Below are 24,122 nucleotides of genomic sequence, written 5' to 3'. Positions count from 1 at the left end.
CCATGCATGCCATTTAACGCACTGGGCCCATCAGGCATATCATGATGAACAGCGCCTTAAGAGTTCCATACGATGCGATACGGCTTCAAGGTCCTGGTCTGGGGTTCAACGGGCAACAGGCACGAGTCAGCATCAAGCCCGGGCGTGTTAGCCGATACCAGGAGAAAGGCGGTGCGGGACAGTTCGACACCGAGGCGGACTTTCGCGGAATTGATCTCTTGACCGGACATCAAATGCGGCAAAGGATGAGATCTATGAGAGAGCAGGAACTGCAGGCGAAGGAATCGCGCAGCGCATCGCATCGCATCACGGGCGCACAATGCCCTGTTTCAAGAAGGTGATGAACCTGAGGGTTGCAGCAATCAGCTGCATGGCAGCATGGCGACGAAGCAGCGACGCCGGTTAACGACACGATGGCCGGCTCACGGTGATAGAAACCGCAAATTCAACGAGAACAAGCCGGCATACAAGACCGTCCCCGCTTAAAAAACCCCCAGGTCCAGCATAATCAAACCCGTGGCGTTGGGAAAAGGGGGATGCCGCTAGGACACGAGAGTCGTCAATGTAATTTGGTCCCCACATCCTCCAGATGATGGCCCATTGTTAAAGTTGAAAGGACAACAAAACCGACGACTTGAAAAGACAGGAAAGGAGGGCGAGGCGCCGAGGAGTGGGAACATGACGTCCTCTTACAGCGGACAGTGTAACGAGTCAATACTGATAAATTAATTCGGTGCAATATGCCGCGAGGTGTCCCTGTTGGTAGCTGAACAATGCAGCGGCTGCAGACAGCAGTTGGCAAGGCTGTCTGTGGTGGCAACGGCAGATTGCATGATGCTATCGAATATGGGATTCTCGGAGGTGGTCATCAATGATGAGGATTGCTGATGTCGGTTGCTGATCGATTCAAGATGCACGTCTGTCCTTGGGTCGCGGTCGAAAGACAATTGGGCTGCATGGAACGGTTTGCGATGCCTGAACCGTGCACCGGGAAGCCAGACTCAAGGATGGAGACATTAGAGAGCGTCCTAAGCGTTGCGAGTCTCGTGCGAGCATGGAGCAGTAAAAGGCCAAGGGCATCCTAGGATTCGAGGAGCGTTGCAAGCGTTGCAGGGTCGTGAATGGTGCGAGCTACTTCGGCCGAGGCCCAGACGCAGGATAGGACATTGAAGAAGAAAAACCGTCAAGGGAGTCTGCATGTCATGAATTAGTCAATCAAGAAGGAGTTGGAGATCAACATTGGTGAACTGACGTGCGTAGCCGTCTGCGACCATCGGGCTGATGATATCCCCATCGCCGAATGGTTTCGCATTCACACCCAAAGGACACAATGTATTCGCACAGTGTTCTCATTCCCCGGCTGCACTGGCAACCCACCCGCCGTCAACTGGCATCGTGGAGCGCAGAGTGCGTTGCTGGCAAAAGGGCCAAGAAGAGGCACCCCCCACACGTCGTCATTTCAGTGTCCGTCATTAGCCCGGTTATCAAATCAAAAACGGATTGGGGCGGGCGTCTGGGCGTTCAACGGACAACGGGCGGGCAGGGCCGGGGGGGGGGGCGGACGAAGTCGCAGAGACATCCAAGCTGCAGATGGTTGCGCAAGATGAAGAAGATCGGTTGTGTTCTAGAAGAGAGCAGGGCATGGGGAGACGAGGCACAAGGCGAGGAGAAATTCAACATGGGGAGGAGGTAGATCCAGGTCTTGGTAAAGGGGAAGGCGCAGCCTGGATGCATGTCTCGAGTTCTCCTTCCCCGAGGTCTCAGTGTCCGCATCTCGAGGAAGGGCCCAGCAGCTGTGCCCAGTACAAGTACCCTTTCTTGCCTCCTGCCTCTCCCTGTTCTGCGAAACGAGGTACGAGTGGAGCAGGTACCTCACTCTCTTAAGTGGGCAAGCCATCACTAAGAGAGGCGGCCTCCAGTTGTCTTGCAGTAAATCACACCCACTATTTGAGCATCGGGCAGGCCCCGTAAAGATCTCTTCAGGGCATTTGACCGACCTGCCGTCCTGAGAAGGAGCGTTGGACCAGCAGGGCAAGGTACACCCTCATCAGGTACCTGCAGCCTTCGACAGCGCCTTGCACCTGGCACCTGCCAACTGCGCGCCCCAAGCGTTGCCGACCTGTGCCCACTCCCCACGACGTGACTTCCTGATTTGATTGATGACTTTTGGGCCTGGCTCCTTCTCCTTTCCCACCAGCCCAGCACCAGGCCCTGGGTTTTTCCTCCCCCCATCACGCCTTGTCCGTTGACAACTTGTTCACCACCATCTTCGGCCTCTTCTTTCTTTTTCCCTCTTCCTCCTCTCCGTCTCCGTCTCCGTCTTTTTCTCTATTAGACTTCCCGTCTGCTCTGCAGCGGTTTTCGCCTCGAGTCTTCCTGGTCCGTCGTCTTGTCACCAGCTTCTGCGACCAAGCTTCGTGCCTTTTCCGCCTCCCCGAACTCTTTCGTGGTTTATTCCCGACTCGCGCGGCCCGTGGTCATTCACCCCCGCGCTCTCTTCCTGCGAACGAAGCTGCACCACTCGACGACGAAATATCCTGCCGCATAGGGTGAGTGGATGATTTGACGCACAGTATCGCCGGCGGTTTGTCAACGTGTTGCGACGAGGGGGTCCTGAGGACTTGGTGGTTCTCGATGGAGCCTGTCTCAGATGGCTGATGCATCGCATCCTGACGTCGGCCACGGCGGCAATTTTCCTCCACCACCGTCCCTCATTGTCTTGTGTGTCCCGGCACCCTCGTTGCTTCGCGCTGTACCTGGTCATCGCGAACTACCGTCTATCGATTTGTCGATTTCATCGGGCTAACCCGTCCTTTTCGTCGCTAGACCCTTTCGTTGCGAGATTTGAGAAATCTTCGAACCGACACCGTCCCGGTTTTTCCCACTCGAATCCAAAATTCTACAACATGTCCTACTACGACAACCCGCAGTGGTCGGCTTCGACCCAGAACAACTGGGAGCACCAGGGCTCGACTACTCCCGTTCGTGCAGGTACGGATGGAATACGAACGCCTTCCGACCCCAGGATGCCCATTAACTCGCTCATCCGCTCAGGCGCCAGTGGACCTCAGCCCCAGGACGACTACGCCTTTTCGTATCAGTTCGACGGTATGTTCTCCATCAGCAATGTCGGTCTTGTTCCCTCCGGTTTCTGTTGGCGTCTTTTGTGACGGTTGCTTTGCTGTCGGATGGCCAACCGAACCAGAAATTGGAGAGAACTCGGACTTGACGAGTTGTGCGTCTCGCACAGGAACTAATCCTTCCTCGCAGAGGTCGACCGAGCTTATGAAAACTTGCAAAAGTCTGGCAAGGGCTATGGAATGGGCGGCCGACGTGAGTTTCCTGATCTACACCGTTTTGCCCTGCCAGCATCCTCCCAAGCAAGACCTTGGTGAGTAAACTGTGACTGGCAGGGCGCCTTGAGCGCCCCAACTGACCATCCGATGTAGACTCGCGCGCCTCCCACCACTCCTCTGGCTCTCGCCCTCATTCGGTTAACAACTTTGACGACGCCCGAGGTTCCCAGGGACCCAACCTCCAGAACTTCTACGCCAATCAGCGTCACCAGCCCTCGCGAGGCTCAAACGAGGCAGAACAGGTCATGCAGGCGAAGAGAAGGATGGCAGCTCAGCGGGAGCGAGAGCTTCGAAACCTGCACACTGAGCAGCAATACCAGCGAAGTAGGCCACCCTCTACTGTATAGCACATTCCTACTATCGCAAAACCAAAAGAAGATGCCAAATAGAAAAAAATTGTGGTCATGGGCGGCCGATGATTGTTGGCCGGACGCCGCTTATGTTTTCTTTCTTCTTCACTCGCTTCTCCCGAACACACATGTAATCCGCGTCGAGTTTGTTGAGCTTGGGCTAACAGCTTTTCTACGTAGCCGTCCTTTCCGAGTTGACCCTCCCGAGCAACAAGCACATGTCTGAGGAGGAGACTCGGGACTTGATCGCCCGCCAGCGCAGCGCCTTGTACGGCGAGGGACCGTTCGCTGAAAAGGCCGGATATGTTGATGAGACTGGTAACGTCCGCCCTGGCGCCCCTGGTCCTAGCGGACCCTCCAGCATTCGTGGACACTCGCCCCTGGCCTTTGATAGCATCGGCCGCGCCCCTCCTGCTGGTGATGCTGGTACCCCAGGCTCTACTGGCGACGCCCACGGCCCTCCTGCCGAGCCGGCCTCTCGCCCTCAGAGCACAGCCAGCCCCCAGACCTCTGGACCCACGAACCGGGTCTTTGACAACGCGGTTGGACCCCAGAGCCGAACCAGCACCTCCAGCCCAACCGGCGGATCCCCCTCGCGCGATCTCGCCCCTGGATCTAAGCCCAGCCAGTCTGGAGCCTCTGTTGCTCCCATCGGCACCCGTCCCTCGGGCACACCCGCGACTACAGCTTCCTCCAAGCGGTCGACCACTCCCCTCGCCTCTCCTGGCGGCTGGGGCCGTGGCAACGGTGTCTGGGGTCAGTCTTCGGGCCTCGGTGCCCCGGCTAGTGTCTGGGGTTAGAATCTGAGAGTCGGTTTCGGACGTGCTGGTAGGCATGGGCGTTGACAGTTGCATAGGGAATGGCGCTTGAGGTAAAAGATGCATCGAGGTTGGTACATTTGAGTTGTGACAGGGACAGGGACAGGGACGGTGTCTCTGCAGCTCTTTTACGGCTCCTGATTTTCATGTTGGGGGCACTCTGGCAATGAATGGGGAACGGCAAACACGCAAGACTACTCGGATCTGGCTAGAGCTGGGTGGTTCCATTGAGGTCACAGGTGTTGAAGGAACGGCATCGACAGAGGAGTTGTCATTTGTTTCTTTTCTCGGCTGAAGGGCTTGGACTGGTGAAATGGGAGTTGCATTTGATCATCACAATGGGGCGTCCGTTGTTTAGGGATGTCGACTTTGCGTTCAACAGCGGATGGACAAGGAAAAAGAGGTGTGTCTAGTATGGATGGACGGACGGGAAGGGACGTTTTCGAAAACATGTTTGGACGAAGTTCTTGGGAAGGCTACGGCCTGGGGCGCTCATCATGATTGTGGCGGGACGGCTCAGCGTCCCGACGGCAACGACGGATACCCAAGGGAGCGGAGCTTGAGGCGTTTACGCTGTTTATCGACCAACGACAAGTCTGCGAATCGTCTGCGGCGAGTGCAAGCAAGCATAGCCGGAGTGACGGTCTCGGAGTCTCCTTGACGATGGGAGGTATTTATTTTGTCGGCGCCAACACACAAAGGTTCTGGGATGGAAGGGATTATACGGATCACCAATCCTTTACTCGGCAAGCGAAAACGCAGGTGTTTATATACGACAAAAACACACAAGACCCAAAAACGACACAAAAAAAGGAGGGAGATAAAACAAGGGCATTTTTTGGGGTTCAGGGTGGATATAGGGTCAGGACTGTTTCGGTGTTCATTTTCCTTCGCGTCTCTCGTTTGCGTTAAGTGCTTTTGGGCAGGTTTGTTCGGTGCAGGGCTTGGGGTATACGGAGATCGGTTCTACAAGGGTTGCTTGGCCAGGGAATGGAGAAATTGTTTGCTGGTTTTGCGACGACATTCTGGAAAGGGAGACAAACATTTGGGGAGACAGTAATTGTTAGGGCATACATTTATGGGAACGGTTCGGGAGTTAATAAGACTTGTTGCGAACGTGATTGATTTGGCATCACAGTAGAGGCACTTCAAGGGTCCTTTCTATTCCAAGACGAGTAACCACCAACTCTTTGACAGTTTGTCTAACTCGAGTTACACACCATGACGCCAAATTTGGACGACTCGGGCATGTGCGCGTCATCGGAAGCTCCCGTCTGTCGTCTCCCGTCTCCCTTCTCCTCCCTTCGATGCCAACAACCCCCACCCGATGCCGTGCCCGTCCGCCGGGGAGAAAGCCGCTCCCCGGAATGGGGATTCCGTGTGTGGAGAAGAGGAGTCGAGGGAGAAGGATATAAAAGGACGGGAATGGATGAATGACGGGTACACTGAGTGACCTGTTTCTTGTGTTACAGTACGGATAAAAAGAACCCTCGGACCGTTACAAACATTCACGCTGCAACGATTGAACCTTTAACAAAGAAAACGATGCCTCAGTTTGACGAATCCAAGGCGTATGCTAAGCAGGAAGACACCGTCTTTTTCGACGACGGCCGAGAGATTGAGCTTCTGCACTATGTCTATGGTCGAGACGACATTGATGAGTTACGTGGCTCGCCGAAGCGTATTCTCCAAGCTATTGATGAGTTTGCTCGCACAAAGAAGTATCTCATGAATGTTGGCGAGGACAAGGGCAAGATTATCACGGACTTGATTGCTGAGGTGAAGCCTAAGGTCATGGTAAGCTGAAACATGGCAGCAGATCTTATCTGAAGGTGTCTGAACGTGCGTCTACAGGTTGAACTTGGTGGTTACGTGGGTTACTCGACTCTTCTCTTTGCCGACGCCGTGCGTTCCTCAGGTGGTTCGCACTACTATTCGCTTGAACGCAACCCCGAGTTTGCTGCTGTCATCACCTCACTCATCGACCTCGCGGGCCTACGCTCCGTCGCCAGCGTAATCGTCGGTCCCAGTGATAAATCCCTCTCACGCCTCCACGCAGACGGCACCTTTACCAAGATTGACCTCATGTTCCTAGACCACTACAAGCCTGCCTACCTCAGCGATCTTAAGCTCTGCGAGCGTCTCCGCCTCGTGGGACCGGGCACCGTCCTTGCCGCGGACAACGTTATAAAGCCAGGTAACCCGCCGTATCTGGCCTACGTGCGGAGCAGCGTGGAAGAGAAGAGGGCTGGACCAAAGAGCGCAGGTGGCTTCTTGGATAAGACTACTAAGCAGTATGAGAGGAGGGAGGGGGAGGAGAAGCTAGATGAGGCGGAGGGTGATCCGAATTTGGTGTATGAGAGTCGGTTGATCAACAGCTTTGAGCCGACGGGTATTCCGGTGAGTATGCCGTCCAGTTCTCAAGATTCTTCAACTAACATGTACAGGATGGCGTTGAAATCACAAGATGCACAGGTAGAGAGAATTAGATATGAATCAAGCCCTTCTCAAATGGCTCAACACCAACGAGTCCGTCACTGCCCGCCTCACAAGACGATCGTGAGACCCTCAGCTTTCAACAAATCCGGTTTCTGCCCGGTTAGCTCAATCGGTAGAGCGTGAGACTCTTATGAGTACACACATCTCAAGGTTGCGGGTTCGACCCCCGCATCGGGCTATTCCTATACAAATGATTGAGATTCTTTTTTTGCCGGTTTGTTCTTTTTTTTTTGTTCATTACATCCTTCTTTTGAGGCTTTTGGTGAGTATGTGCTCGGACATTGTCAGTAACTACAACTACTCGATGTGCTTTCTTGCTCCTATACCATGGCAAGGAAAGGCTTTGAGTATCTTTTCACGGCGGATAGATTCCTGACGAATTCATCGATCCAGTTTTTGATCAACTTCTAGTCAGCTGCGAGCAGCCAAGCACCATTGACAGTTGCAACTTGGGCTCGGTCAACTAACAGAGCCTTGGACTAAACGGCCACTTTCCGTTATCATTGTTGACTGCGCCTTGAATTGGCACCCCGAAAGGCTGAAACCATCTCTCTTGTGAGTACCCGGCTGATCGCTTCATACACCACTTCAATATGAGGTCAACCAGGTTCTCTGCCACCTTGGGTGTGATTGCTGAAGCCATCCAGGTTCCTACATGCCCCGAAACCTGAGGCTTCTGACACGGCTCTGGCACTGAGCAGAACCTCTTTGGCCTCTTGGGTAGTGCCCCTCGTAGGTTGCCCTCAAAACCTGAATATTGGTCTTCCCACTACCCGCACCCTGGTCGCTGTATTAACTGCAGTTTCGCCATCGAACAGCGTGAACTAATGACTGCTGGTACCGATAGCTAATTACCTTGTTGGTGTGTCCCCGCTACCTGCACTCACCTACTTGGCATGGCCGACTTCCCTCAAAGCGATAAATGAGATGCTTGCTGATAAAGACATATTGGTCCCAGACCCTGGGCACTCCCTGGTAATATGGCATATGCTAATGCCTGGTTTCTAACTCTAGTCACTGACTGCTGCTATGCGAATCATCAGTTTCAAGCCGTCGCCGTCTAGGGTTACTCAACGAGCTCTGTTGGTTCGACTTCTCCAGGTACCTACCTCGATTCTAGCCGGCAACATCAGCTATCCCAAGTCTCCTCAATAGCCTATACACCAACAGCCCTGGCAAGTCTCGTCCATCCATGTGTAGGTTCCATAGCTTGGGACGGTTTGTGGATGGTGCTCTGTAGGACTGTCGCTGGTGCGATCACATCTCTGTCTCTCAGCAGAGCGAGACCCATGCTCATTCACTTGGACAGTCGCCGATCTTGGGTCGGAGAGACAAAGCCGTGACGTCGTGTTCGGGTCGTCTCTTGGGAGAGTATATAGCTGGCACTTTCGTCCGTTTGGACAGTGTGTTCTCGTAGTCGGCGTGCGTCCATGTTGCGGCATGATTGATGACTTCTCGTGCAAGTCTGTGACGGATGGCGGGTGTTTCTGATATGTGGGCGCCGGCTGTTATCTTATGAGAGTGGGATCGAATGACGAGACGACTGAAGTAGTCAATTGGAAGAAATCCTGAGCAGGCGAACTGAACTAAGTTGGTTTATCGTTGTAATTACCCAGTACTGCGGTACTGGGTGCTTATACGGGGAAATCTTTCGCCTACTTCTATGTTAGTATCCATCGTGGCAGACTGAGACTTGGCGACATGGCCACTTTTTGCATGCGCCCTGACTACCTACATATGTCAACCCAGCTTTATTCCAACCAAAGCATTTCATCTTCTTAAATAGCTTTCCCTCCATTGGTCGTAAAAACTCTCCTCTTCATATCAAACCATCAACTGCAAGGCCATGCCCAGGCTCGTGCGCAAGCCCCCATTCCTCACTAGCGGCCTCCGGAAGTTTCACAACACCTGCAGCCTCAACTCCACGTCTTCAACACCAGGGCCATGATGTGATCTGATTACAATCTCTTTCTGTCTTTCTTTTCATCATTTGCTGCTGAATCACAACCCTTGTCATCCTCGGCCCGAGCCGCAACTGCAGAGCTGACTTGTTCAACCTGTGTCCACCCCTTGTATCTCTTTACCCCTGTCCTTGTATCACTCTGTCCTTTTTTTACCTTCTTACTCTTCAGCCGACCCAATGCTCTCCAGCCTCACAACAAAGCTGGCCCTCAAGAAGGCCGGCATCCCTCGCGACATCCTTGACTTTCAGCAGCAGCCAGAAAAGTCGTCTTCCAAGTCAAACCAGGATGATCAGCCCCCTCAGAGGGGATCCTGGATGTCGATCCGATCTCTGCCGCTCACTGTCCAGCCTTGGCTGAACCCTCCGCCCCCGTCCGTGGCCGTCGGTCGTGTGCCGGGCATCGGGGACAAGGCGCCCGTCGACAGGGAGAGGAGGATCGTGCTCGGCGGTAGGAGGAGGACGCTGCTCGTCTTTCTGCGCTGCGTTGGCTGCGCGTGTATGTTGTCAAATCTCCCTGTTCCCCACGTCCATGCTGCACCTTTACTTTTTCCGTCTCTGCACGACATTCTCTTCATTTCACTTAGTAACTCTTTACAACTCATCAGCTGACATTTTAAAAAAAAAGTCGCACAAAAGACATTCATCAACTTGCGGACTCTGTCGAACCGCTACGGTGACGCCCTCACCTGCATAGCTGTCTCGCATGCCTCAGAGCAGGCCACCCAGAAGTGGGTATCCCTCCTCGGCGGCTCCTGGGGTGTCCGCGTCGTCATCGACGAGGACAGAGCCCTGTACGCAGCCTGGGGACTGGGCACCGGCGGCATGTGGTATCTCTTCAACCCTACCACCCAGGTCCAGGGCTGGAAGGAGACGGGGTGGCTAGGGGAAAAGGTGGCCGGGGCCATTCAGAGGAAGGGCCTTGACGACAAGAAGGCCCCGAAGAAGGTCGCCGCATTGGATGACGACGACGAAGACGAGGATGGGCCCTTGACAGTCATGGGGAATAAATGGCAAGAGGCTGGCGCTTTTGCCATCGATGGGACTGGGACTGTTATTTGGGGTGGCAAGGCCATGAGGGCAGATGATGTGATGGAGCTTGAAGATGGGGCTAGGATTTTGTTGGCATAGCAAGCGTTTTCCTCGACATTTACATTGTATGATTGTGTATGTGACCATAACAGTAGAGCTACATAGAAGTTGTATATGAACTGCATGGTGTATCAGATGGTCAGGCTGCAGTCAACGTCAATTGCTGAATGACCAACTCTTCCGGTTCTCCACTCCACAGAACAGAATCAAGTCCAGTACCTAGTTCATCTGGTCCCGCCCTCTCCTACCTGGCATCGCTTGTCGAGGACATAAGCGACTCGAGATGACCTAGCCGATCCGATCCGATCCTCCCCCACAGATTCCCGAACACACCTAGGAAGCCCAGTCCGGTATTCACAGATCCAAGGGCCGACGATCTGTACGGAACTGAATGTTGTCATCGTACGGATGTTGTTGTAGTTGCGGGGGACCCTAGGCTTCTTGATGGATAGCCTGTCCTTGGATGAGTGGACCGTTTCTTGTCATGTCGCAAAATCCCCGCTGTCAAATGTGACAAAGTCCGTACAACTACGCCGAACACCGTAGCAGAAGCGGCCGACTCCGCGTTGTGGGCAATTACTGGAGAGTTTGTAATGACCGAATAGCCAATGAGCCGGTCAAGCTTTGCTTGTAGAGAAGTGGCTCAACTCGAGCCCATTAGCAGGATTCCAACGCACCGGACAGGCCAAAGGTCGCTCTCTTGTTGCCATCGAAAGGTATCTTGAGATATACGCCATACGCCAAGCCCAGGTTTAGTTCCAACACCAAGAGGCAATGAGCTTGGGCGGTTCAGTACTGCAGTCATGGTGCCTTGCCATAGTTTGCAGGACACTCCTTTTCAGGGCTTGCCAAGTACAAGCAAGAAACCAGTTTCGATACCCTGATTGAGCCGCAACTGCCATTCGCCTCCTGCAGAGGAGACTACGGAGCAACTTGCATCGTATATCCACTCAGTGACAACCTGCACGTATTTCCTTGATCATTTAGCAGATAATGCATGCCTTGAAACGTAACCTACTGGGCCTAGGTTGAACTAGAAATACCAAGATCGACAACGAAATTAGTTGTGCCTGATGGCGGTTTGAAGTTGTCCCTGGTTTGTGACGTGGCATGCCGATGGCTAGTGATCCGGCTTGGTCAAGGCGATATATTTGCCACGCTGGCAAAGATGGCTTCAAGTTGTCTCAACCGAGCAGAGGAATGTCGCCATCGGGGCCGAATGTCTACGTTTGAGGTGTCCATTTCAGGTTGTGATCCTCGGACTCAGGACCTGGGTAGGTTAGTAAACGAAGCGAGGAGAGGACACTTTCCAATCATATGCAAAACTCGGCATGTCTCTGAAGGAATTGGACGTCTCGAAAGTCGAAGGTGAAAGCCAAGGCTGCACCAGGGGTTAATACAGATCTTAGCCGAGACACCCAACATTCTGAAGCAGGGCAGTGGCCGGCTATGATCTGTTTCCCTGCCTGCTTTTCATGTCGTACAAAGGGACCAGCTGAGCCGGATGAAGACTGACGTTTGATCTAGCCAAATAGAAAAGACAAGCATCTTGTTTGCTCAGCAAGGGTCATGCCCGTCGAGGCTGGTCTATTAGGTTGCCCGCGTCAGGCTGGATCCAATACCACGAGATATATATTTCGCCATCACCAGCCCCGGCAGTGGTGAAACCGGCAAACGGCCACTGGACCAGTCAGCTCCAGACGCGTCGGAGAGAAAAGAAAGCCACGTGAACTGTCAAGTGCCGGTCAAACAGGCTATCGACAGTAAAGTGACCAGGGGGCGATGATTGAGGCCTGCGTTATCGATCCCAACTAGGCGATTTTGGCCAAGGTGAAAGCGCTTGCTTTCATCCCAACGGGCCTGGAACGATTCAGCTGAGCTCGAGTGTGAAATGACCACTTGGTCGCCAAGATAGCTCAAGATTGGTGTTTGCAAGCCTCAATTGCACGTGGATGCGAAACAAAACAAGGCGAATGCCTCACAGTATCGAAATACGCTGAGCCTTGCTTGCATGCTTCGAGACTATGAATCATGGTCAAGTAAACAAACAAGGCAAGGCATCAGTTGAGAAGGTGACATTACGAGACGAAAAGAGAAGAAGAGAAACCAAGATGGTTGGGGCTGTCCTGTCGGGTCGTTCGTTCAGCCAGCCGGCTGCATCAGCATCAGGTAAGTCGATGCAATTGAGTTTTCGCTCGCACCTGCGCATCAATGCAAGACCGTCAGCCACGTATCGTCAGCCTGAAGTCAGCTTCAGTGGGACGAGAAAGTCAAGCAGAAGCAGAAACAGGGCCTGGGCGCTGAGTGGCTGCACCACACACTGTGCTTCAGGAACCGTCTCTTGAAAATGTGTGGTTGTACCCGACCTGAGATGGCGGCCGCGAGGCGTTTGCAAGTGCGCCATCGGGAAATCCGAACATGGGCTGGGCTGGGCTGGGCTGAGCTGGTAAGCGGGAGAGGAGGGAAAAAAGAGACACCGGCTAGACTATGTGGCCTGTGAATAGTCTGATCTACTCGTGGGACTATAAACGGCCTGGGATCTCGAGCTTTGACGAGAGCCTCGTGATCTGGACGTGGCTGACAGAGATCCGATACTCTTTTGCTGAGTGAGCAGGTCAGCGTGAACGCCAGGAATAGATACGGAGAATACGCATGTGCTGTATCCGTGGGTAAAGATAGAATACGAAACCTATGGCGGGAGGAATACGACCAGCTCAAAGGTAGCCTCGCGTCGGCCCTTTGCGCGTTGCCGTCATCTCGCAGGGCGGCGCATCCACGGGTGCAAGGGACGAGCTTGTTTTTTTTTGTTGCTTTACTTCTTGAGGCGGATCGGATTTCTGATAACCCTTTTCCAATTCGATCGAGACGAGAACCTAACGCTGCAGAAAAGGGATGGCTCAGAAAGCCTGGCGGTGGCCAGGAAGGGAGAATGACCACACGAGTCTGATCCGAGAGGTATGACGATGGGGCCAGGTCAGGTCCTGGGATGCAATATCAAAGTGTAAGAGGCGGGCATCGATGAGACATGGTCAGTCTCCTCTGAACTGAACTGGACTGCACGATACGAGGTGCACCTTTTGGATAGACGCTGTAGATCAATCCCCTCTCTCCCTTTGATACATAGCCTGTGCTACACACGCAGCAGCCGCACCAACACCAACTGACCCCCCGGTCCATTTCCCCGTACCACCGACCGGTCCCCGGAGCAAGTGGGAAATGGGAAGAGGGGGTGTGTCTCTCTCCTCCGGCGGCGCGTCAATTAGTTAGGGACAGCGCTAGACTCCAGAGTAGCGAACAAAAGTCAAATCGATAACTTGGCCTCTGGAACCCTGAGAATTCGATAGTTTGGTGGAGAATGAAGATTTGTTCAGCCAGCCCGTGACGACAGAGTTGAAGAGAGGGGACTGACTATTCGAGATCGTCATTGCTCTCTGGAAAAGGAGAGAGAAAACAACCTTTGTCGGTTGCTGAAGGTTCAGCATCCTCGCCGTCAACGATGCAGCCCAGGCCCGCCTCCGCTCACTCGCAACTTCGCGACAACAACCAACCCCTGCTTGGCTTCTGAGCCTTGACCTGACGCGCCCCGGGCGTGACAGATGACGGGCACTGGAGATGGGCCATCCGTGTGCTGGCCTGGCAGGACCGCAATAGGGAGGACAAGGAACAGGAGCAACAGGAGGAGGAGCAGGTACACGGGCCTCGAGTGGGCTCGCTCATCAATCAATTCCATTCAAATCTTCTTGCTTGTCTGTCTATTTTCGCCTCCCGTCATTTATACGAGTGGCCCTCAAAGAAAGTAAAGGGAACGGCCGGGTCCGAGTGCGGGTATTCGATCAAATCTGATTCACTTTTGACAATCGAGAGCGGGAAATCTTGTGGTTTGGTCTCAGTAGAACATGATATGATAAAAGTAGAAGAAGAAAGGAACCAACAAGCTACATACCTGCAGAGTAAAGAATATGATTCCAACGTCGCCCTTTGAATCCCAAAAGGGGACACGCGAGGTGTCTCGCCTCCGCACACACGCACATGCCGACACCGACAATGGGACATGGCAAGACAAGCTGGAGCTGTAGCTGCACGTCTCTCCGCAATTATCATGCGCTGTCGGCCTTGTTCATTTGAGGCTGCATCTCAATAATTACCCGCCACGGACGGACATTTACGGCGGCAGCAGAAAAGGACCTTGCTAATTGCTAATTCTAGGCTTTCCATCTATCGGTCGCACCGGTCGCGGTACCTGATTCTGCCGGTCCAATGTCTCCTTAGACAGTAAATCCTCCTCCCGTAAGAAAACAAAGGAGAGTCCTGAGTTTGAGGGGAATTGGAGGACCGACCCCTCGGAATCCAGAACCCGCCCTCACCAAGAGAGAGCCTCCTTGATGGCTGGCTACCGGTCGGAGAGGTACCGGCCGAGATTGTTCCTCTGGATCAAGCTCCTCTCCAGGGACGGGTCGTGACTTGGCGGCGACGTAGCAGCACAACAGGGCAAGGGCCCAAGGCATGGATCACGGCCAGGAGTCATCCATGGGAGAGACGCGGGTGGGACACACGGGGCGCGTCAGGGGAGCCAGAGAGAGTACAGAATCAGGGTCCCCGTTCGGCAGCGCATCGGCCAAGGCCCCTGTAGAGACTGACACAACGCTAGCCAGGAAGTGCAGTTCTAAATTGACAAGAGGATGGCCTGTTTGGAGGAGGAATATCCGTACGTATCTTGGGTTTGATGGGATGGGTTGAGGTGCACCTAGGTAGAGAAGGAGAAGGCAATCTTGGGTGCATCTGCAAGCCCGCGTCCGTCCCGTCATCTCGGCCAACGCTCCAATGGCACAGTCGCAACCTCTAACGAACCGCACACAGTGCATCTCTCTTCTTTGGAATCCCTGACGGGCTTTGTCCATGGATCCCAGTGGCCCTATTGCTTCGCTAACTATTGCGGAGGCTTCTGCCACGCGCTGGACGGTACAGTAGGCATGGACAGGCGGGTGGATCTCGCTATTCCACGGGGCATGTCGCCCCTAGCACACGCCGGAAGCTGGGCCTGGCTCGAGATGGCCCCGTTCTGCGCCCTGTTACTGCTGGAGGAACCTACTGATTCCCTTTCACCCCCCTTTGCCTTCAATTACCATCTCATATTGCCTATCCCATCCCATCGCCCTCTCGGGTGTCCCGCGTCCCTTTTTCCATCTGCTAGAGGAGCCCTGCTGAGGCTGTCGCTTGGCAGTGGAACCCCTCCGCTCGCTACCGGCACAGACGCCCATTGGATTTCTGGCCCGCCCGCGCGTGGGCGGATGGATGTTGCCCGTGTCGGGTCATGGAAACACTGTACCGGCACTGTGATGGATTGCCCTGCTAAACGGCCAGTGTTGGCTTTCCACACTTTCTGACGAGAGTGCGTTTGGTAGCAGAAATGTACCGAGTTTGTGTCATGAGCAGGACGGGACAAACTGGCAAATGCCCAGCCTCCCCCCCGCTGAGGTGAGAGCGAACATCGAAATGAGTGAGCTTATCCCGGGACTCCGAGGGATGGACGGCCGTTGCACATGATGATAATACCGGACAATTCATGCAAGTACAGTGTGCAAACCAACGTCCTCGCACCTCAGTCCATCCATGGACAATCCCCTCCCCTCAGTGGCACTCCTCCCATCGACTCGCTCGCTCAGTGGAGGGTGGGCCATCCCATCTGCTAGACTTATGAGGTACCAACTGTACTAACTCCCGTCCTCTCACGCACAGCTCACACACAGCAGCACACCTGCATCCGCCATACTACATTGGAACCCCAATCCCAATCCCAGACCCAGATCCAGCCAGAAGCACTGCACCAAAAAGGACGGCACTTGGAGGACGGGCTCGGTCTCTCTTGCTTGTGTGTGTCTCTCTCACTCTCACTCAGCCTGTCCCTCTTGGCTCTCTACTACTCCATTCACATTTGTTGCTTTGTTTCTTTCTCTTCTCAATCATCTTTCTCTCTCCCCATCTTCTTCGGTACTACTTGCTCGCCTCCGTTCTCCTTCGCATCATCTCAGAAACCAACCCATTCGCCCTCTCCCCCACGAGGTGAACCGGCGTCCCTCGCACCGAGCGACCCCTTTTGGCAAGGACCCCCCCACAAGCAAGCGTCTCGGTCCCATACACAGTCCACGTCCATCCGTTCACCATCCTCGAATCCTCCATTTCCATCATTATCCCGCGCCCCGGGGCTTCGCCGTTATACCAAAAAAAGCTGCCTCGTCCTCGCACAACAACAACCACCACACAGGCTCTTCGAATCTTTCAAAGGGCGCTGTTCTCGTTTCTTGCCTCCTTTCAACGACGGTTCTTTTTATTTTCGCCAGTAGCCTTGCTTCAACTGCTTTGTCTCGACGATTCATACTCGCTATTTCCGCCGTCCGCCTTGGCTTTTCCCCGAACAGCGCCTCGTGGTCATCTTCGCCCCCTGCTCCTTTGACTGTGCATTGGTTCGGATACAGAGGCCTAGACACTCCCTCCGATCCTCAATACTCTCGCCGTCGCTTCTTTGCTCTCAATTTCCATCATCTCTTGTCCGCCTCAAAAGAATACCCCCAAGACTCTCTATAGACAAGACAGCCTCGTCGACGCCTGTTGTCGCCTCCCCGCACTCCTTTGAAACTGTCCCGGGGCTCGCTCGCTGCTCCATATGGACACCCAGACCACAACGGCCGAACCTCAGCATCCCTATCCCCCAAGTCCCTGGAACACGGTCTCGACGATAACATCGAGCACGACGAGTTCGACGACGGCCTCGACGACGAGCAGCCACAGCGCTCCCGCCGCCGACGGCTCCTTCTTTCCCGACCCGGCCGCCACCCAGTTTCACTCTCATCTCGACTTCCTCCCCTTTCTCCTCCCCCAGCAGTCCAACATCTACCACGCCCAGCTCCTACACTACAACAAGCTCATCTCGCCCGCCCGCGGAGGCGGCCTGCAGACGCCGCCGCTCCCTCCCGTCGTCTCCGCTCCTCATATCCAGGCCGCGCCCAGGTCGCGATCTTCTAGCAAGGTGTCGCTCAAGGACGCATCCGCCGGTAAGGGGAACACAGGTGGAGGCCATGGGAGCAGGTCACATCAGAACTCAGACAAGAGTCGCTCGGTTGTAACCTCCAAGGAGGTCCCGTCCAAGATGCCTTCCAAACAGTCGGCCGACTCATCGAGGCCTCTGCCCCGTCGATCCGCGCCCTCGGCTCAGTCCCATTCCAGCTCTGTGCCCTCGACGCCTCATCAGCACGCTCGTCAATTCTCCTTTGAGGATCGCGAGCCGTCCCCCACCGGCACAAACAATCACTCCCCCCGATCCGCCTACTCCGAGACAAATAGCACCCTGCCGTCGCTGCGACCCTTGCCGCCGCGATTAGGGGGCTGCAAGTATGAGACGGCCCAGATCAACTCCAGAAGGAGGATACCTTATTCGGTCGGCAACGACCGTCTTGAGAAGCTGGACTTGCAGACGGTAAAAAGCAAGCTGACCGAGGATGAGGAGCGAAAGTTGGCGACCGACATGCGAGAGGTCTATGACCGACTGCTGCCCACTGCCGCTGTCGAGGAGAACCGCAAGAAGCTGGTGCTGAAGCTTGAAAAGATCTTCAACGACGAGTGGCCTGGACACGACATCCGTGTTCATCTCTTTGGTTCTTCTGGAAATCTCCTTTGTTCGGATGACTCTGATGGTTTGTTGACTCCGCATTTCTCGTAAGCCACATCTAACCGGACCTAGTGGATATCTGCATCACCACCTCGTGGCGCGAATTGGAGGGCGTTTGCATGATCGCCGACCTCCTGGCGCGACGTATGTGCCTCACCCACCCACCAACTGTAACCCGCTGACAATATGTAGGGGGGATGGAAAAGGTTGTCTGCATTTCGGCAGCCAAGGTGCCAATTGTCAAGATCTGGGATCCTGAACTGGGCCTTGCCTGCGACATGAATGTCAACAACACCCTTGCTCTCGAGAACACCCGCATGGTTCGAACATATATAGACACCGACCCTCGAGTTCGTGAGCTTGCCATGATTGTCAAGTACTGGACCCGGAGGAGGATAGTCAATGATGCGGGTACGTTTTACTTTTTCTCTTATTGCACATCTGGCTGACCGTTGATAGCGTTTGGCGGCACATTGAGTTCTTACACTTGGATTTGCTTGATCATCGCGTTCCTGCAGCTCCGAAGCCCTCCTGTCCTCCCCGCGCTGCATCAGCTGTCACACAAGCTTCCCAGGCCGGACGGTACCATGCCCGACTTTGCCGACGATCTCAAGAAGCTATCTGGTTTTGGAAACAAGAACAAGTCATCGGTCGCCGAGCTTCTGTTCCAGTTCTTTCGCTTCTACGCGCACGAGTTTGACTACGATAAGCACGTTCTCTCGGTCCGTCTCGGAAAGCTAGTTACCAAGCATGAGAAGAAGTGGCACTATGCGATTAACAACCAGCTCTGCGTCGAAGAGCCGTTCAACACCTCCCGTAACCTCGGGAACACGGCCGACGAGTACTCGTTCCGGGGATTGCATATGGAACTTCGACGAGCGTTCGATTTGATTTCAGTGGCGAATTTGGAAGAAGCGTGCGAAACGTACGTGTTTCCCAAAGAGGAGGAGAGAGTATGGTCCCGACCACCACCACAATCTCGACCTGTCCTACTGCGCAGCTCGTCGCAGACACACTCTGGACGTGGCGGTCGTGGAAACCATCGCGGCGGACGACACAACAACAATTTTCACCGGAACACCGGGGGGAATCGGCGAGCATCGTCTGGCGTCCCTCAATATGATGCCAACAACAACACCAATAACGTGTATATCCCGCAGGTCAACATGCAGCAGGATTTGCAGTGGTATCAGAACCCGCAGTTCCAGCAGTTCCAGTATACACAGCAAGATCTCATGACTCAGATGGCAGCATATCACCAGGAGAACATGCGGCTTTTGTACGCTTCTCAGTCACCAGCATTTATGCAGCAACAGGCCCAAGCCCAGGCCCAGGCTCAGGCTCAGGCTCAGGCCATGAACCAGCAGCAGCAGAGGATGTCGACCAGCACAGGCTCCAATCAGCAACAGCAGCAGCAGCAGTCTACGGACCGTTCGAGGACGAATTCTTTCGACAACCCGCCACTGAGTGCGCCCCTGCGACCTGATTTGTATGCCATGTATGGAATGACTCTGGGAGGGCCCTTCTTTCCTCAGGCAGGGGGCTACGGAACGTACCCTTCGTCTCCAGCTAGTACCAATGGCGCAACCCAGGACTTTCGTCGTTCCATGCAGCGATCAGGAGCGAACAATGAAGCAGGTGGCTCAGCAAACGGTACTCTACGGTCACACTCTCAGCCCGCATCCCGATCTCCGTCAGCACAGGCAGCTGGAAACTACTTTGGTAACCAACAAGTCAATGGCAATGCCAACCCTCGTAGCATGAATGGTGTTCCAATCCCGAGTTTCATGTCTGACGACACAGATTTCGACGAGACCCCCAAGGCTCATACCGACTCTCCACAGTCGGAAGAGGGCAAGTATGCCGCGTTTTACTTGACAGAGAGCCCCAGCCCTGGTAAACAGTCTCAAAAGTCGCAGCCTGGCTCCAACGGTATTGCCTTTGGAGATCTCAGCCAAAACTCCAGCCCAGGACGTCGACGGCTCTCGACAGATCAACTCCCGCAGACGATTCTTGACCGCAGGATGAGAAGGACATCCCGATCGCCCTCGCCACTGGGTCACTCGCGAGCTTTCTCCGCAAGTACGGCCTCGGCGCCACTTGCACAGGCCCCTTTCCCTGGAAGCCAGAACAAGAATCTCTCTCGACCCTTGGTTGTCAATGGGTCATGTCTGAAGACGAGTGTCCTCCAGAGCCCACGTCAACCATCGGGCTCAGAGAGCAATGCTTCCGAAGACTCGTCCAACTTTGAGAACCCTCTCCAGATCAACGTTGGAAACGGTGTGCCAAGTTACCCTGTTGACGGTCCAGTTGTCTCGTCAAGTGCACCAGAAGAGGCAACGGCCAAGCAAGGGGTTCCTAACCAAGTTCCTGTTGTAGCAAACGGAACCACACCGCATATGGCCCCATCATCAACAGCTGATGATCCATCATTTCGAGAGCGCATCTTGATGATGAACACATACTACATGGCCGCCTCCAATCTCGCGCAAGAACCCGTGGCGGGAACGTCACGTCTGTCGCCCTCGACTCGACAGCGCTTGATGTCTCGTCAGCAAAATGGAATTGCGCCGCTTGACCTCGCCATCGCTGAGCACCGGATTGATCGTCCTGTTGGTCAAGATTTTGCTCATCTGTCTCCAGTGTATGAGAACCGTACTCCTTCTCCCACAGTGGTTCGAAAGCCCGATGGACCTTTGAAATCAGACAAACAGGCTGCACAGAACAGCCCCAAGGCATCACGGGGAGATGGTTCCAAGACAGGCCAGGAGCCTGAGGAGCGAGTGCAGGATTCCCAGGATGGATCGAAGCCTCAAAAGGGCCAGAAAGCCAATGCTCAGTCTCAAAAGGTCAACGGAGTTCGAGAGAACGGCCATACTCGCGGGGCTAAGAGCGAAAGCGACGGAGGCTGGCAAAAGGCGGGCAAGGGAAAGAAGAAGGGTGCCAACAATGCCGCAAATCAAGGGAACGGCGAGCAGCTTCCCAAGCTTGAATCCGAGCGCAAGGGAGGCTGAAGTGGATGCCACACCGGGAACTACCGATGGAATATCTCGTGTAGTGACACGCAACCCAAGGTGGCAAGGACACCTCACGGGGTTTCGCCCGGGACGACGACGATCGCTTGATTTATCAACTGGCATATCACGATTTTGGATAGGACGGACTGCAGCCTCGGCGCCGCTCCTAGCCACCGACGCCATGTCAGGGATGCTTCGCGGAACGAGAATGGGACACGTTGGACACTATTCTGGATGGGATCCGGATAGGTGGAAGATGTTGACATGTGTAGCAAGTGTGTACGATTGATGTCGAGGGAAGCCATCATCACAGCAACTTATACCACATCGGGTAGTGGTGTTCAGTTACAGATTGGCACGGACGGGGGTGGGCTGGGAGGGGAGGGGACGGATGGAAGAATGACTGAATGGCCGGCTGGATGGATGAATGGATGGATGCAAAGAAAGGATGGAAAGGAGAGGCGTTGGCGTCTTTCTACACATGGCCGGTTGGGAGGCGTTTTATATACAGTTGCAATTGCATCGAGACAAGCCCATCTGGAAGGGGGGAGGGAGGGAAGCCAGTTTATATCTACAGGCTACACAGGCAGAGGAGGGACCAGCGTTTTTAGATGGTTGTCAGAAAAAGCATGACAGATGTAACGGAGCACAAAAATGACATACCTGAAAGTTTTAATGAATGAATGTTTATAGAATGGTAGTGAATTAGGATATAAGTGCCTTGCTGGTGATGTACAATTAATTGTGATCTCAGCCCTATCTTGTAGGTCTAGTCACACCAGATTAAGCCGCTCCGAATGTCTCACGACACGCTTCGAGAACCCTTGAGGTTTCTTTGAGCGGGGCAGCTCGGTGTATGTGTGAGCCAGTTGAGAGAGGCATGATGCCGAACTTCCGTCAAGATGACTCTTGCTTGCCATCTCCTCACTGCAGCTAACCATGTCGCAGGCTACAAACAGTCACAATCTGATAATCATCAATACCTTGAGTATGCGAGCTGCAAGGTTGCGTTTGCATGCCTTGACAAAGATCTGTAGTCAGAGCTTATCAAAGGAATGGTTTCATTAGTAAGGCTTAGTGTGAGGGTGGGCTAGGCAAAAGCGGCTGAAGTGGTGCCTACGGTGTTGGACGGATATTGCGGCGTGTGCGGGATATGGGATTGAGGGCGGGGAGAATTGGGTTTGGAGGTGACGTTTGATGGTATGAGGGGATGGGTATAAAGAGATGGGTTTGTCTCGTTTGTTTTTGCTTTAATTATCACAATCTTTATTAATTTTAAGGACCAGACGAGATACGACTTTCACAATGAGTATGCTTTCTGCTGAAGTCGCGGAATGGGGCGCTGCACCAAAGCCCATGAGGATCCTCCCTCCTCCCACTCCCATCCACGAAGAAGAAGTCGAGATCCGAGTTCTCGCTGTAGGCCTTCACCAACTTGTCCGCACTCGAGCCGCGGGCAAGCACTACACCTCTACCTCTCTCCCCCACGTCCCCGGAGTCGATGGCGTCGGCGTCAACGTCTCAACAGGGAAAAAGTCCTACTTTACCACACTTACTACCGGTGAAGGTACTTTTGCTGAGATTGTTAATGTCCCTGTTGAGGATGTCACGGAGCTGCCTGATGGCGTTGATCCCGTTGTTGCAGCTGCGCTTATGAATCCTGTCATGAGTAGCTGGATGGGACTCAAGAAGCGGGTGGATTTCCTCAAGGATAGGAAAGGCAAGGAGGGAAAGCCATGGAAGGTCCTCATCATGGGGGCTACAAGTGCAAGCGGAAAAATCGCAATCAAAGTTGCCCGCACTCTCGGAGCAACACAAGTCGTCGGCGCGGCTCGTAATAAGGATGCTCTCGCCGCACTTTCTCTCGACTCGACCATCGTTCTACAAGATCCGCCTACGTCTACCGACTTTTCTGCAGCGGCGGATGCTGATGTGGTGCTTGACTACCTCTATGGTCCATGGCCAGCAGCGTACCTGACAAGCGCCTCAACGGCCTCAGCAAAGAATGCCCTCACATGGGTAGGAATCGGCGCCATGGCCGGCGATGGAGCCCAGATCCCCGCAGCAGGTCTCCGACGACGAGATGTCAGTGTTCGAGGTGCCGGGCCTGGAGCGTGGAAGTTGGAGGAGTACGCGGCTGAGGTACCGGGGATGTTGAATGTGCTTGTTGGGGAGGGTGATGAGGGGATCCGGAAGGTAAAGATGGAGGATGTTGAGGAGGGGTGGACGAGTAAGGAGAAGGGGAGGGTTGTGTTTGTGTTTGGGGATGAGGGTGTTTGAAGGTGTTTTGGGATGGGATTTCATGGACGGTTATGAATCAGAATGAGAATTATGACATAATTTTGTATTTCCAGATCTTCCGGGCCACTTACTGCCGCGTGCTATGTTGTCCTACCACGTCCTTTGCTGGTGATGTTTGTGTAGTTGAGCTGTAATTGTGATTCATGTGACAAACACGCCACAGGAATTATCTCTTGCACAGATAGGATAAGAAGGAGAGTAAAGTCCTGGCCAATAATTAGCATGTCAATGTCGTAAATGCTTAGGTAGGTATAATTCGTTTCGTTGCCTAAACTGTCGTATCCCACATTCACCCTATATCTCACGATATTTGTTCCTAAATCAAGGCATAGTGAGGATCTTCAGGTCTAGACCCAGTACCCGCAAGAGCTCGTGTCGATATTCTAATCCATACTCATACGTACCAATGGAAGCTGTCAACGCCATGGCCAGATTTCCATTCTGAGGCATATCACCATGATGCCTGGCTTCACCCATGATCCGGCCCCCAAACACCACCTGGCCCGCCCACCGGCCAGCCCCACGAAACACCCGGTACATAGACCGGCACTCCAAAAATAGTGCCGTCAAGCCCCAGACAAGAGGGCCTCGCAAAAGTCTGGAGAAGAGACAGGGCGGACGGGATGTTTTGAGGAATCAGAGTTGTTTTTATGTCGGAGCCTAAAAGTGGGTGTTGGCAGGGGTTGAGAGAGGGCCTTAGGGCCTTGGGAGATCTGGTGAAGATGGAGGGGCGAGATATGAGACATTATGTTTCAACGAGGCGGTTTCTGGTCTTGGTATTTGTGAAGGGCTGAATTTAGGGCTGTGACAAGTGTCTGAGCTGGAGTGAGGCCAGCAGCTGATTGTGATGCTGTTTGGACGAGGTGCATATAGAGCTGCCTTGAATACGACTAGGCATCTTCCGAGTTGAGTGAATACGAACTACGAGAATGACTATATTGAAGACTTGATTGAATACTTTATACATCTATTTCTGCAACCCTGCCTGAGGCTGCCTCATTGACACGAGATTCTGGCGGGTACCTTGACCGTGAGCTGGTCTGGCCTAGTCCACCATCCATCATGG

General features: G+C 53.9%; 5 protein-coding genes across 5 annotated transcripts; all 5 read left to right on the top strand.

The window, feature by feature from the left end:
• Positions 1-2,310: 2,310 nt before the first annotated feature.
• NECHADRAFT_69691 (uncharacterized protein) lies at positions 2,311-4,506 on the top strand (the record flags this gene model as incomplete). The annotated part of the gene is made up of 6 exons (XM_003051327.1): positions 2,311-2,549; positions 2,827-2,991; positions 3,055-3,108; positions 3,271-3,333; positions 3,450-3,680; positions 3,887-4,506. The coding sequence occupies exons 2-6, from the start codon at positions 2,907-2,909 to the stop codon at positions 4,504-4,506; spliced, it is 1,053 nt and encodes a 350-aa protein (XP_003051373.1). The 5' UTR covers positions 2,311-2,549; positions 2,827-2,906.
• A 1,563-nt stretch (positions 4,507-6,069) lies between these two features.
• Positions 6,070-7,013, top strand: NECHADRAFT_40790 (uncharacterized protein; the record flags this gene model as incomplete). The annotated part of the gene is made up of 4 exons (XM_003051326.1): positions 6,070-6,321; positions 6,379-6,790; positions 6,851-6,924; positions 6,972-7,013. The coding sequence occupies 4 exons, from the start codon at positions 6,070-6,072 to the stop codon at positions 7,011-7,013; spliced, it is 780 nt and encodes a 259-aa protein (XP_003051372.1).
• Positions 7,014-9,163: 2,150 nt separating this feature from the next.
• On the top strand, positions 9,164-10,114 carry NECHADRAFT_41784 (uncharacterized protein; the record flags this gene model as incomplete). Its single annotated transcript, XM_003051325.1, has 2 exons — positions 9,164-9,482; positions 9,681-10,114. 2 exons carry the CDS (start codon positions 9,164-9,166, stop codon positions 10,112-10,114), a joined length of 753 nt encoding a protein of 250 aa, XP_003051371.1.
• A 6,622-nt stretch (positions 10,115-16,736) lies between these two features.
• NECHADRAFT_93859 (uncharacterized protein) lies at positions 16,737-20,752 on the top strand (the record flags this gene model as incomplete). The annotated part of the gene is made up of 4 exons (XM_003051324.1): positions 16,737-17,763; positions 17,811-17,882; positions 17,931-18,149; positions 18,198-20,752. The coding sequence occupies 4 exons, from the start codon at positions 16,737-16,739 to the stop codon at positions 20,750-20,752; spliced, it is 3,873 nt and encodes a 1,290-aa protein (XP_003051370.1).
• Positions 20,753-22,040: 1,288 nt separating this feature from the next.
• On the top strand, positions 22,041-23,108 carry NECHADRAFT_104574 (uncharacterized protein). Its single transcript, XM_003051323.1, has one exon. It carries the CDS (start codon positions 22,061-22,063, stop codon positions 23,033-23,035), a length of 975 nt encoding a protein of 324 aa, XP_003051369.1. The 5' UTR covers positions 22,041-22,060; the 3' UTR covers positions 23,036-23,108.
• Positions 23,109-24,122: the final 1,014 nt, after the last annotated feature.

This window comes from Fusarium vanettenii, assembly GCF_000151355.1.
Source record: "Fusarium vanettenii 77-13-4 chromosome 5 genomic scaffold NECHAsca_5_chr5_3_0, whole genome shotgun sequence".
Lineage (NCBI taxonomy): Eukaryota > Fungi > Ascomycota > Sordariomycetes > Hypocreales > Nectriaceae > Fusarium > Fusarium vanettenii.
The sequence above is the reverse complement of the archived record's forward strand: the minus strand, read 5'-3'. Positions and strand labels throughout refer to the sequence as shown.

Excerpts from the sequence above, each read along its gene's own strand:
- NECHADRAFT_104574 (XM_003051323.1), top strand. The coding sequence starts at position 22,061 with ATGAGTATGCTTTCTGCTGAAGTCGCGGAATGGGGCGCTGCACCAAAG.